Source organism: Aythya marila (assembly GCF_965140915.1).
Source record: "Aythya marila genome assembly, chromosome: 14".
NCBI classification, from domain to species: Eukaryota; Metazoa; Chordata; class Aves; order Anseriformes; family Anatidae; genus Aythya; species Aythya marila.
Window position 1 is genome coordinate 12,179,398 of NC_139055.1, and position 14,114 is coordinate 12,193,511.

Sequence of the window (14,114 nt, forward strand, 5' to 3'; positions counted from 1 at the left end):
CACTGAGAGCAATGAGTCCTATTTGCAGTCTATTTCTAAAATAAAGCATTGCGCCAATTAGGATGCCAAAATTAAGGCTAGAGAGAATTACTTGGCTTATTTTCTGTGACCGAAGGAGGGCGCTGCTGGCTTACTCTGCCCTAGTTGCTCTACGCTTTGTTCGGCTTTCCTTCAGTTTGTTCATCCTTTGGGGCTGTACCAGTAAAACCAGCGAAATCATTAATCTCTCAGATCCACCTTCAAGGGTTTTTGAAAAAGTCTTTATTTCCCTTTACACCTTAAAAAAAAAAAAAAAAAAAAAAAAAAAGTACTGAAATGTTATTTTAATAAGAGCTTGTATCCTCCCACCTCTAACCACAAGTCACGTTTCTTTAGTAACATCCAGATTGGCTAAAACGAGGTCAGCAGCATCCTCCAGACTGTAAACCCCGCACACCTGGATTAGGCTTTTCTGCTCCCGATTTAGGATCTGCTGTGAGAAAATGGGCTCCAGTCTCCCTGTTCTATGGGACCTAGCAGCAAAATGGGAGAAACTTTTAAATGCAGTTTTTTTTCCCCCTTTTCCTCCTCCAAGCTCAAAATGTTATTTCTTCCATCCCTTCATCCCCACCACCAATGCAAATACAAGGGGGTGGGAGGTCGAAAAATGACCTGAGAGCAGGAGTTCATATAACATTTAAATCAGATCCATAGAGATGGAGGGGGTGGATGGGACCACTCTAGGATAAACTGCAGCTTGACAGCTCTGCAGAGCATCGCCCATCTAGGCTTGTTTGGCTTTTAATGTGCAGCTCAGACTTCCCTCTAAACAAAAACAACTTTTCAGCTTAAATGATAGTAGGACAGGTAATAGGAAAGCTGAAAATCAACAGTAAATACCACCTCTCAAAGAGCTGGGTGGGTTCTCCAAGGTTAAGACATTTGTTAAGAAAAACAATCTTAAAATTTACACCTGTTTGATCTTTCAGGCTGAAAATATTTTTCATTGACCCCAAAAAAATCCTGCAGAAGGTGTTCTCCTGCCATGGGGTTTACCTGTCAAAGCTCTCCAGCCTGAGCAGGGGCTGCCCTTCACTCAGGTGAGGTCTAGATCAGGCTCTGTAGCTTCACCAACAGCATCAACACAATCTAGGCACTACGGTTCCTAAGGGAAAAAAAAATCAGAACAAACAACAACACATAAAACTAATTAACACTGTGCTGCAGGGAAACTCCTGCACCTCACCAAAAACAAAAGTGTAAAAAGATTTCTCTTCCATATGCCTGTATAAACACTTTATGGCTTGGATCCTGCCAGTGAACACTTATTCCAAAATTCACCATATTTTACCACTATTCTGAATTTATATTTGCAGAGTAAATAATTAAACATGGATGAGCAGAATCTGAATAGCAGGAGTACATCCTTCAGTCCTTTTCTTTCACCTCTGTTTGAGATACTGGTGTGTATTTTAGAGTTCATGCGAGTGTCTAGAAAGGAAAAAGCAAACAAACAGAAAAACACTAATCAGTGAATTAATCAGGGTCTGGAAATAAACATATCAATGGTATCTCCACCCAGGGGAAGGAGTGCAGAGCAAGCATTAGCCCTGCCAACAATAAGAGATGGGAAGGGGCATCGAAGAGGGGCTTTGTCCCTAGAGCATCTGATTTCAAGAAGATTTTCATTTTCAATGGCTGGTGACAATTAAGCATGCCCCATGACAAAGATCCAGTCTACAACCCACTGAAAGCCTTGGCTTGACTCTGCCAAACCATGGATAAGACACTGCTGGTTTTAGCCTTTGCTGTTCCTTTTTTAAATTGCTCAACAGCGTCTGGAATACTGACATCAACCCAGTCAGAGCAGTTTTCACCCAACCTTCAAACACTTGAATACAAAGTGCTAGGTATAAATCATGAATACTTTAGGTTTATCCTCTGGAGCGATGCTGGAGTTGTCCACCTCTATCAGGATGTTCTTGTCATCTCGGGTGACTGGTGCCTGCTGCTCATTCTGGAGGATCTGTGGCAGATTCCCTAAACTGACATCCATGTCTTTGAAGGCATGGAGTAAGAAAACTCCCAAAATGATGGTGAGGAAGCCACAAACTGTCCCAATGATGTCCACTACGGTCATAGCGACCCATTCCTTAAAGAGGATGATGGAAGTTGTGATGACGATGGTGGTGAATAGCACATAGTAGATGGGAAACACCAGTGAGGTGTTAAAAATGTCTAGAGACTTATTGAGGTAGTTAATTTGGGTAGTGATAGACGCTACCAGTGTGATGACCAAGATCCATGTCAGTGGGTGCTGCAGCACAGGCTGGTCAGCAAAGAACCCCTTGATGGCAATACCCAGGCCCTTGACTGAGGACACAGAGAAGGCACCGATCACGGAGCAGATGGTGAGGTAGATGAGGATGTTGCTCTGGCCATAGCGGGGTGCGAGGTAGAAGATCAGGAGGAAGCACACAGCCAAGAGGATTGCAGCATAAGCAAGGAAACCTGAATGGGGAATAGAAACAACAACTCAAATCTGGGTAGTAGGTATGGGTGCCTGAGCAGTACCTACTGTCAAACCCTGAGAAAGAAAATAACCTCCTACATACCTGGCTCTTTCAGCTTAGACAACATTTCATCCAGAGTGGTGACCTCCTCATCCTCTGGAGCATGTATCACCATCATGGTGCTGCCCACAAGGCTCAGCATGCAGCCCAGCTTTCCCAGCAGGTTGAGCCGCTCTCCAAGCAAATATGACGACAGGATGGCACTGCACAGAACAGAAAAACAAGGTCTGATGGTGCTTTAAAGTCCTTACAGCTAAAATAATGTAAAAGACATGATACAAGGACACTGATTTGTAACAATTTTGTTAGATTGTAATATATTAACACATATTCACATTGCATCTGGACTTGCAGAGATGCAGCTCTGCAGATCATGGCTCACATATCAGCAAGGTGAAAAAATACTTAATGTGTTAGCACATCCTCAGAGAGATTTTCGGGGGTTCCAGATTGACTTGTGAACTTTTGGGCATTGTGAAGCCTTTAGAGCCCAAAGAAGTGAATTCAAGGAGCATTGCAATAGAGAGAAAAAAAGTAACCACAAAAGAGCTATGTTAATTTTAACTTGATATCAGAAATATTAAGTCCAGAGAAACTTGAACATAATGTAGTTCTCAATATGTCTGCAAAAAAATATCTATCTGTTTTGTATAAAAGTGAAACACTCTAGGACAAGATACCACAGCAGTCCTAAGTCTCAATTTGCTCATGCATTTTACAGTAACAGTCCTTCCATATGACCTTCAGTACTTGGAGCCATTTTGGCAACAGGCAAAATTTTAAAGACACAATATCAGAGCACCTTAAAAGCCCAGTAAATAGAAGGCAAACATAGAAAAACAGTAAAAATCAAGCTTAATATTTTTGACACTTTCAGATTTTTAGTTCTCTTCATGACAAGAAAATATATATAGACAGGGAGAGATGTATATTTTTACTGGCTAAAGAACTAGGATAATGAAAGAAGTAACACTGATAGTTACAACAATTTTGCATGGAATTGTGTGCAGCTGCTAATCACAGCCACATGCAATATCTCAAGGGCATGCTACTTAATTCATTGTTTTCTGAATGATCCCCCCAAAGGACAGCAACTGTTACTGTATTTTTTTGAAAACACCAAGACATTCTTTCCTTTGGGCAGAATAAACCATATTAGCACTATTTCAAGTCATCCTGTCTTAAAAGACAAGCAGGCAAATAAAAGATGTCCAACTGCAGGCCATGGACACGTAAATCACCTTATGAGCACGCTCAGGGCTCCCAGAGGCGTGACAATAGTCGCAGGAGCAAAGGCATAGGCAGCAAAGTTGGCAGCTTCCCCTCCACCCACTAAACAAACACAAGAAAAACAAACACCAGTGAATTACAATATACTTTTTGTGCTTTCTCTTGAGGACTTGCAGACTAGCAAGAGGTCTACTAGAGAGGGGATTTTACGAGGGTGTTTCTTGCAGCTTCTGAACAGGGTCAGATGGTGGTGAAAACATCCCTGGTGCAAGTGATGCAAGCAGAAGGGCTGGGGTGATGGTGCCAGGGCTGGGTCATGTCACAGCTAATCCCAGTCAGCTCATTAAGGCCCCAAACCCAGCCACACAGCTAGAGCCCATCAGGGGCTGTAGCGAGTGGGTGGGCAGCCCTGGGAGCTGGGAGGGCACAGGCTGCTCCACCTATAAATGTCCCCTCAAGGGGTAGGGGTACCCTTTGGTGGAGCTGTCCTTGTCCTCTGGATTGAGAGCTGTAGCCTGGGGGGCCTCCTGAGCTGCTGCTGGGGTGAGAGCTAAGGAAGATTGCTCTGAAGAACCTTCTTGTGAGACTACTGCTCTCTGCTCAGCTCTGACTCAGGTTTGGAGGAATGCTCTACTGTTACAGTGTGTGAAGGCTTTGAGGTTTGTTCTAAGGGAAAACCAATTTTCCTCACGAAGGGAACTGCTACCAACACCTCATTATCTCCCCTATGCTGCAGCAACAACCTTTCCTGGTGACCTGAGGCACCCACAGGAGATGTTTGCCCTGTGCATGGTACACAGGCATAACAATCAGCTGCATTATTAAAATCTGGCTTTTCATGCTTTTGATGAGGTAAAGCTGAGCTAACAAATCCTACTGCAGCCCTCCTGCAAGGCTGGTGGATGGTGACAGAGACAGTGTGAGGCCTGCTGCCTCTGCTTGCCTTAAGAGGCCCAGGGGAATATCAGCAATAAGGCCTTGTGCTGCCAGATGCTGGACTCCTTCCACACATCGTGCACAGGGACAGACCCTGCAAAAGCTGCAAACCCAGGTAAACAGCTTCTACTTACTGGTTAACAGGCCAGCCCACCAGAGCCAGTCCTTCAGGTAGCCGTGGCCTCCATCTCCTGGGGAAGCGAAGCACACAGATATGCAGAAATTAACGATAACGTTCTTCAGAGCAAGAGGTGACAAATGGTCCTCTGGAGAGGATAAGTTACAAGAAGTGTGACTAAAAAAATGTCCTGGAAGGACAGAAGCTGCAGACATGCAATTCTGCATGAAAGTTATGCTGGGTAAAGGGATGAACAGAAAGTGATGCTTGGGGTTGGATGATGCCAATACAATAAAAGCAGCTGTTTAATCCTGTGTGGCAAAGGGAGTGGTATCCATTGCTCCAAAGTAACAGAGGTTATCAGCTTGGGGTGCAGCAGCTGCCCTTCAACCCTGGCAGCAGTGGTCATCTTCACTGGTTCATCGTGGTGACCCTGTGCCCTGACCCAGTAACGAAGGCCCTAGCTCAAGTTCTGTGGGTTCATTGTGCTTCATCTTGGATGTCCCACTGACCTGCCCACCCTGTTCCCTGAGAGAAGGGATCATGGAGCAGAGGGATGAAGGACAGAGGGGGCTGCTCCACACTGGGTGCCCCCCACCCAAAGGCTGTTCCCCAGGGAAGCTGCTGTGCTGTACCTTGCACCCCACTGGCTCGCTGTGGAGTCCTGCACATGGGTACTAAGGTAAGGCAATGAGTTTTCTCTAAATCAAGCTCAAGTCAAGGTTATGGCTATGTGAAAGATAAAAGGAGAGAGCTGGCTGGTTGCGTTGTCTGAGGTTGTGGTAGTTCATGTTGTTGCATTATTGTGGTAAAGGCTCCAGGCATCCTGTCCTACAAGAGCTCCGCTTTTTTGGCGTGTTGTGTTGTGTCGTAGGGCTTCAGCCCAAACTGTCAGAAATTCTAAGGTTGTCTTATGTGGAGTTGTTGCTTTGTGACCATTTCTGATGACAAATGATTCCTGGCATTGAAGTTCAATAAAGGAAAACGTGCGTATAAATGAGGAAAAAATGGTCATATTGTGTTGGAACTAACTCAGCTGTGGTCTTAAGCTTCAACTTATGTTATATGGTAGGAGCCTGAGCCTGTTAACATTGTGAACTCTTTTTAGTGGGTCAGAGAGCCCATGTGCTTGCTAAGTCCAGCCTTACAGGAGTGTCAGTAACAGCACTGTTTGACCCCCCCCATTGGAGAAATGGGATGCACTCAGGGCTGAAGTACTAGGACTGAGATAAGGGAAAAGAAAGGGAAAAGGAGGATGAAGGCGTGGATAAGAAAAGCTTGAGATATGCAGGTGTTTTTTTTTTTGTTTTTTTTTTTTTTTGCTAGAATTCATCCTCTGGTTTCTTAAGTTCACAGATGCTGGAGTTCAAACATTGTTTTGGTATTCCTTAGAAACTGCTGTTTTTTTTTTTGTTTCTGGAGAATTCTTTGTTGGCTATGATTTTTGTCATCAATTCCTGGTAAAATATTCTGAAAAACAGGGGGAGAGGTTTGCTCCATTTTACTAGCTTGGCTCTGTTGCATGAGAAGTTGATGTGGGGAGGGAGAAGAGGGAAACTTGGCAGAACTGAAACAGCACTGATATTTCATTGTGTGAATACAATGCTGAAAATCAAACCCATGTGATTTTGGCATTTACATGTGGATGGCTTAATGTGTGGGATGGGGATGGGAGCGGACTTGAGACTGGACTGTGGCTTAGGTGCTACTGGTGGCATTGCTTGCCTGTGGGTTGAATGTATGGTCATTTACCTTTTCATGCATTTGTGTCACCATGTGGAGACAGTGATATTGGCTTCCTTTGTAAAAATGACTTAAGAGCTGCTCCCGGACCAGGACTGGGAAGCGGTAGTATTTTAATCATTTTGTAGTTATGTAAGTAGGTCACCTGCCAGGTAGGACTTAAGCTGCTGCTAGAGCAAATGTTTGCAATGCTTATGGGTTGTGTCCAACTCCACGGTGCAATTCAGCTGTAGGCAGTGCTCCTCCACCATTCCCCATCCATGCATATGCATACAAACACACACCTCACCCCAAGACCTTGGTGCTAGAAGAAAGTTATCAGCCAACGTGCTGAGCAACATACCTCAGATGTATCGCTTCTGAAAACCACAACCAAGGCTTACACAAATTGCAGGCGTGTAGTCCTGCATGAATAAATGGCTCCTGCTAATACAATTAAAGCACGTGGGGATGCATTCTTGTCTCAGTGACTTGGTGGCAAAGCCTCCTAGTGCATCAATAACAGCAAGAGTGGGATCATGAAGCTGTGCTGTTTTGCTCCAGACTGTGGTATGGTGGTGATTTGCAGCATTGTGCAAAAACCATTTCAAAGAGCTTCCAATTGTCTGCTTTGTCCTAGTCCCACATTTTTCTGTGTAAGAGCAGCAGTGGGCATGTATTGCTCTTCTGAGGGGTGCACACCTGAACACACAGTGTGTGCATCTTGCTGTCTGTGGTGCAAGGCAGGTAATGCTGCTTGTAGCCGAGCCCTTCTAACATGAGGCTTTATGAAGTAGCTCCTCAGCTGCAGCACAGCACTGGTCTCCAGGTCCCGTGCACAAAAATACATTCACAGAAGTCATATTTACACTGCTCATAAAAAGCTAGTGCGTGTACCCAGAGGTGTCACCTTCTGGGTGCTGGGCTTTAGACAATGCATGCAGTTCTGGGAGCAGCCAGACCTCCCCTTCCTGGCCCCCACAAAAGCCTTACCTGCCCTGGTGCCTCCCTTCTCCACCAGCCGTAGCAGCCCCTTCTTCTTGAGGATGACGCTGCTTCCGATGAGGAAGCTGGAGAAGACAGCCAGACCCAAGCCGATGTAGAATCCATAATTGCTTTCCAGCCGAGCTACCCAGGACGTATCTGAAGTCCCATTGTCATGGACTGAGCCAGCAGGATCAGCACCACTGATCACCTGGCACACAACGTGGTGGGAAAGGCACGAAAGGGTGAGCAGAGACCCTGTGAGACCATGGGAGATAAAACAGAATTACTGATGTGACCCTCAAGTGTGCCTCTGCTAGCCCTGGGACTGCCATGTTGTCACCATAACTGCATGTACCCAGCTTCTTGACACCTCCAGCTCAAACTTTGGATGCCTCTATAATCTCCCAAGGAAATGGCAGCATTCAGCTTACCAGCACCCAGCCTTGTTGATCCAAAGGCTTTGGTGCTTCCTGGTCACCTAACCCTGCATCTGCCAGCTTGCCTGCGGCTTAGTGCTTTGAGTTTAACATGGAGCACTGCCAGCATTTTGCAACTGCAAATTTGTCCTGGCTCTGTGTACTGAGCAGAGCCACATGATTGCTCGTATGAGGACAACAGGCTCATCCTGGACTGAAGTTTCTTCTCTGCATTGCTTTATTTTGCCATGGCTTTATTCCACTCACTCACAGTGTAGCTGCGTGCTTGTGAAGGACACCAAGTCCTGCTGGAGTTGGGGGGGCTGAAACCAGGCACAGTTCTCTACTGTCCACACCAAAAGCACTGAACCTGTCCCCAGCTGAGGTGTGTGGCTGTGTGGGTGGGAAAATTGCTGAGCTTCCTCCTACCCTCATGTTCCTACCACACCCAGCACATCTCCCTCCTGCAGTCTTAACTGAGTGTAGTAAAGGTGGTGTGGCTGTGGTCTTCTGGAGTAAAGCAGCTAGGTAGCATCAGGAAAAGTTTCTTTCTACTAAAAGACTCATCTTCTGCCTCAACACGTGGTGGGATTGCAGAGCAAGGATCTCTCTCGGCAGATGGGGCTGTGCCATGGCTGAACTGCTGACAGTGCTCCCCGAGTAGGGGTCCCACCTCTTCCTTACCCAACAAAGTGCCTCAAATCTTTTGCAGCCCCCAGCCCTGTCCCCTGCACACAGAGCTCAGGATTTAGCTCCAACCTTTTTTTTTTTCTAAAGGAAAGTTAGAAACTAGTTTCTAAAGACTTAGAATTAGTTTCCCTAACAGAGTTGCTTTTCTAATGGAAAAACCACCTTCGTTGTGGAACAATTTCCTTGGGAAACACGGGGGCAATTCTGCCTCAGCTGGGTGGAAATCTCTGGTGTGCTAAAGGGCACAGGGCCATGGGATGGGGTTCGTTACCTCCCGGATTAGACACCCTGTAAGGGAAAAAGACTCAAACGCAGCTCCTCTGCAGCTGCTGGGCGGCTGGCACGCTGCTGCGCGGTGCTCGCAGCCTGGGCTCTGCGCTCCTTGTAAATGAAAGGACTTTCCCATGTCCTACGCAGAACTCTCCCTGCCCCTTAAAAATAAACCCAACCCCAAAAGCGAACCCCGAAGCCGGGGTGAGCCCGCAGCAGGCTCAGCCCCCGGTCTCCCCCCGCGCCCCGGGGTGCACCCACCGTTGCTGCAGCTGCCGTTCGCCCCCAGCCGCTCCATCTCCTCCGTCCTGCCCTCCGCAGGGCTCTCGGCATCCCCGGGCACCCCGAGCCGGCTCCTCCTCCGGCACGGGGCAGGCTTACAGCTCCGGGAGCCTCTTCCCATGCAAGCCACCGCCCCTAAAAACCTCGCACCCCAGCCCGGTGCGGCTCGGGAGGGAGCCGGCACTCCCCCGGAGCTGTCCCCTCGGGTGCCCGGGATGGGGAGGGGGTGGAGGGGGACCCTGTCTGGGGGTGCTGTGGGTGCTCTGTGTGTGCTGAGAGTGGGAAAACAAATTAAAAGTAGGCAGGAGAAATTAAATCCTGAGTTCTGTCAGTGCTCCTGAACACAGCTGCTCTAATTAAGGCTGTCACAGGAGGTATTGGGGTAGCAAGGAAACTTTTCAGAAAGTGTCCTGTTGCTTCAAGTTTCAGTGTTTATTATTCCCTATTTACTACTGTGGCTGGGTTCAGTAGTTTTTAGGACTAAAGGGCAAGGTTAAGGGGGCTGAGAAACATATCACAGTGTAAGGAAGATGGATGTATCCTAACAGAGGTTCTGTGGCAGGTGCAGGGTTCCCCGCATCGTGTGCTCACTGCGAAGCCATGCTCTGTGCTGGAGGTCAGGGCGGATTTCCCTCATCTGACCTTCGAGTCAAAGAGAAGGCCAAGCTGCCGGCAAAGGCACATCTGAAAAACAAACACCAACAGAAGGCGAGCGTGCAGCGGCAAGGGCACTCTTGTGCTGTCAGGTGCTGAGCGCCACGAGGGCAGGGCACAATTTTACCAGCAGTGGCTGTGATTTAGGGCTTCGCTGCCTCTGTGCTGAATCCCAGCCCTCAGAGGGTCAGCTTCAGCCCTGCTGGGATGGGTAGGGGCTCTCCTGCTGTACTCCTGGGGTGGTCCATCTGCACGTGTGGGCTCCTCCATCACTTGGATTCGTTTCACGTCACTTTGTGGCTATTCCATTGGCAGTTTAACTTCATCAACTTCCTGTCCCTGCTCCTGCTGATAATATTTGCATAATAATGCGAACATTTCCGAGGCTGTTGCACTTGGATGTGCTTTACCTTCATCTTCACCCTCCTCTGCTGATGTCCTCCCCGTATTTGTGCACAGTGACCGTGTGTACACAAACCTACTGCTGATACGAAAGCCCTTGCACTGCAGCAGGATCCAATCGCCGGATTTTGCTGTAGGTCAGTAGTGATAAGTGAAACCAATAGAAGCTGCTTAGGTTTCCTTCAGCAAGCCTGCATTTTTGGGTAGACGCTGTACCTTTCATGAGGCAATAAAATGTAAGATCTGCAGTATTTAATGCTTGAAAACTTGCATTTTTCACCGTAAAATGCATTATCTGCACATTACTAAGAAATTGCTCTCAGACCATCAAGCTGCAGCATTGCTGGCACCACGTGGATCCTTCACTCAGCACCTGATTGTATCTCTGTACAACCGTTTTCCCCAGCAAATGTTGCAGCATTTTGTGAGTCACTTCATTTTAATTGGGTCGGTTCATCAGCCACAAACCTGAGGGTGACTGAGAAAGATTGTACTGGCCAAATCCCATGTCCTGCCCCTCATCACAGGAGCACCTGATAATCAATCCAAATGGCCTGGCAGTGATTTCTGATGTAGGAAATCGAATGTATGTTGATTAATCAGTGATTTGAAAGCAACTTCTGCTGCTGTTATTTATTATGCAGGTGAAAGGCACCCTGAGCTAGATAGTGGTGGCAGGGTTTGGCCTTTATTTGTAAATTTGCCTGCTGATGCTGGTTGTGAGCCATTCATGCAGTGTGTAAATGTGAGGGTGATTGCAGAAGTGGAGGTGATGGCTGAGTGGGACAAGCAAGCACCGTCCATGTCCTGTGTTCCCCTGCGTGCTGCTCTGCTCTGTGCTGTGGGTCTCTGCCCTTGGCTGGACCTTGTCCAGTGTCCCCAGGGCTTGGGAGTCCCCATGGTGCTTTAGTTATGCCAGCTAAGGTGTGGCCAAAATGATTCCCAAGCCTCTGTGGGTGAGTGTTGTTGATACCTGTACAGAGGAGAGCTCCTCACTATGCACAGAGCTTTAGATGAGTTAGGGAGGGAGCATATTTTTATGGCAGGGCTCTGAGCTTACAATAGTCTTTTTGGGAATGGTGCGACCTCATAAATGACTGCAGCACAGCAGAAAGCAAAAGGCACTTGGGGTCACAGCTTTACCTTCCTTTGGTAGCCTGGTTTCGTAAGGGAACTGGGCTAATGTGACCACATGTGTGTCTTTGACCCCAAAGGTATTTGATAAGGGGCAAGAGAAGCTTTTCTGAGCTCCGGGGAAGGAGAAGGTGTGACAGCTAAGAGGTCCCAAAAGGAGGGGATGTTACAGCACGGGCTCATGCTATTAGACATCAGGGAAGGAGCATGTGTAGCTGTCCCCACCGTGGGAGAAGTTTCATTCCATCCTGCAATCAGCCATGGGATGTGTGTCATACCTTCCTCTCTTGAGCAGGGACTGTGGGGGTGTGGTATATAAAATCACTAAGTCAAAGGAGTTGCATTTGATGGATTTAGCAAGGCTCTATATGGCAATATAGGATTTCAAAGCTGGGCAGGATTGGCATGGAATTGCCTGCTACACTTAGTCAAGGGCAAGTTCAGACTGATAGTAATAAAGCTGGGGTGCAACCAGTGCCTCTGTTATTGGTTCACATCCTCATTTTAATGGCAAGGCTGTAATTAAGGGAATTCAGCTCCAAGCTATGACCTCACTGGTTGATACTCGCATCAGATGTTTCCTTAAAAATAAGGCTCAACTCATCAGAAATCAGGGAGTCTTCCATAGTGGCTCATCTCCTAACAATGCAGTTCCTCCTGAAATACTGGTTTCCAGGCTAAAAAAACTTGACTGGAATCCAGGGGATATAGCAAGAGAACTTTGCATGCAAATAATATCTTTAGCAACATCAAAAGGCTTTTCTTTCCCCTGCTCTTCTCTGCTCATCTCTTCTGGCTTGGAAAAAAAAAAAAAAAAAGGAAAAATACTGGGTATCAATTCCCCTGTGTTACATATTATGGGGAAGGTATCCTGCTAACAGGTGATGGAAACTTTTGCCCTTGGATTTGGCTAGGCCAAGTTCCTGTGGAAACTTTTAGAACAGGGCTGCAATATTCTGGCTTTGTATAGTTTGAGGGCCCCAAGGAACAGTTCGCTGCTTCAAAGAGAGGGTAAATCCTTCTCTTTCTGACAGTGACCTGATTGTGTAGGGGCTAAGGGAATTGCCTGGTGTTCAGATGATTGCAGTGCAGCAACATGAAAGGATGCTCAAGGCTTGAAAGACTGGACTTTTGTTGAGCAGACAGCTTTTAATTCAGGTTATCTCAAGGTAACAGTGTCTGCAGCAGGCTGAGGCTGTCATTTCATGCTGCAGGACTTTAAATGACAATGCCAGCTTGGAGAGTTCCCAAACCCGTCCCTCCCACGATGGGTCTGCACCCTTTTTGTGCTGACCCCTTGTGCCAGTGCAAGTACCTGTGGCTCTGTGCTGTACAAAAGCTGAGTGATGTGGGTTCGTAATGCCAGAAAACACAGCCTGCCTCACTTGCGGGGTTATTTTTTATCCACATCAGTTCAGTGATACAGGTCTCTGAGGCCCCATACGCTGGCAGAACAGGAGCGGAGGGTTGGTGATGGAGAGGTGGATGTTCTGTGGGCCATGGAGGGATCCCAGCAGTGGGTGCTGTGAGGTGGTGTGGCGTGCAGTCAGCAGATCGTGTGTTTGCAGCCCTCTTACCTGCCAGTTTGTATCAAAACCCTCAATGAAGCAAAACTAGGTGTGAAGGGCACTGCTGGCTTGCAGAAGGGGTTACAGAAAGGGTCATTTTGTTACACTTCTGAAATCGGGAAACAATCATTAATGAACTGTTCTTCTCAATGGCAGAGCACTATTAATTTGAGGACATTTATTTAGGAATGTGTGGAAGAAAAATATGGGCCTGTGTTCTTGATACTGGTCCCCAAGGTTTGTTGTCCAAAATTCAGGCTCTTGCAGCTTGATGCTCAATGCAAGGGGTGCATCTGGCTCCAGGTGAGGCTGTGCAGCCTGTGAGCGCTCAGTACCTCTTAAGGCTGGCGTTAGCACTGGGGTGCCCATGAGACAGCAGCTATCGAGTTTAAACAAAACAACAAAAATCTGATGGAAGAAAGAACTTGCCTAGTATCAGAAGCTGTCAGGAAGAACGTCCTGCCCTCCTCTCCGCCATTTTCCACTGCAGAACAACTTTGAAATTAGTAAACATTGGGCAACTTGCAATCAGCAGGCAAATAATCTCCATGGCAGCGTGTTACACACAGCTTCAGGCACATCGTGTGCCCCTGAAACACATCAGAAAGATCAACAGAGCTGCCTGGTCATGGTGTGACGTTCACTTCCAGTTTTACATGAAGAATCATTGCATTTTCAGTTCTGTTAAGCTAGGAAGCAGTTCCCCTGAGGAAACCTTGGGAAGAAGCTATGAAAGGGAACATCAGTTACAGTGTTTTGCCTGGAGCTGATGGAGCGTAGGCACTCCTGCTGCTACAGAGCCTCATCAGTTGTGTCACCCTGCCTGCTCAACTCTCAGAAGTCTTTTCCTCTCTGTCCCCACTGCTCCTCCTGCACTACAGAACTACTCCTTGGATGCTTCTAATACAATTTGAAGAATGGTTTCAAATGGAAATATGGAGGAAAAAAAAAAAAAAAGCAAGGATTGCCTCCTGGGATACAAAGTCCCCTGTTGAGATGGTAAGGCTGTGGAAGTGAGAGGAAATGAGCTCCTCAGTTTAGTATTTGACAGGATCTACTCAAAACAAAGCTATTAATTATATACATCCCACCACCAAAAAAAAAAAAAAAAAGTTCTACCACAAAATTTAATTTGTATGTTTTCCTCCAATCA

The 14,114-nt window shown here is 47.0% G+C and overlaps 1 protein-coding gene across 3 annotated transcripts; it reads right to left on the reverse strand.

Moving 5' to 3' along the window:
- Window positions 1-35: 35 nt before the first annotated feature.
- On the reverse strand, window positions 36-9,296 carry NIPAL4 (NIPA like domain containing 4; the record flags this gene model as incomplete). Of its 3 annotated transcripts, XR_014318446.1 has the most annotated exons (8): window positions 9,183-9,296; window positions 7,552-7,800; window positions 4,853-4,909; window positions 3,794-3,884; window positions 2,595-2,755; window positions 1,907-2,490; window positions 1,036-1,470; window positions 36-277 (listed from the first exon to the last, which is right to left on the reverse strand). XR_014318446.1 is itself a non-coding variant. In XM_082771381.1 (7 exons), exons 1-7 carry the CDS (start codon window positions 9,217-9,219, stop codon window positions 1,459-1,461), a joined length of 1,191 nt encoding a protein of 396 aa, XP_082627507.1. In that variant the 5' UTR covers window positions 9,220-9,296. The 3 variants fall into 3 exon arrangements, 2 of the variants coding, with proteins under 2 accessions (XP_082627507.1, XP_082627506.1); XM_082771381.1 differs by having other exon boundaries at window positions 36-1,470; XM_082771380.1 differs by lacking the exons at window positions 36-277; window positions 1,036-1,470 and having other exon boundaries at window positions 1,886-2,490.
- Between the last annotated feature and the right edge of the window lie 4,818 nt (window positions 9,297-14,114).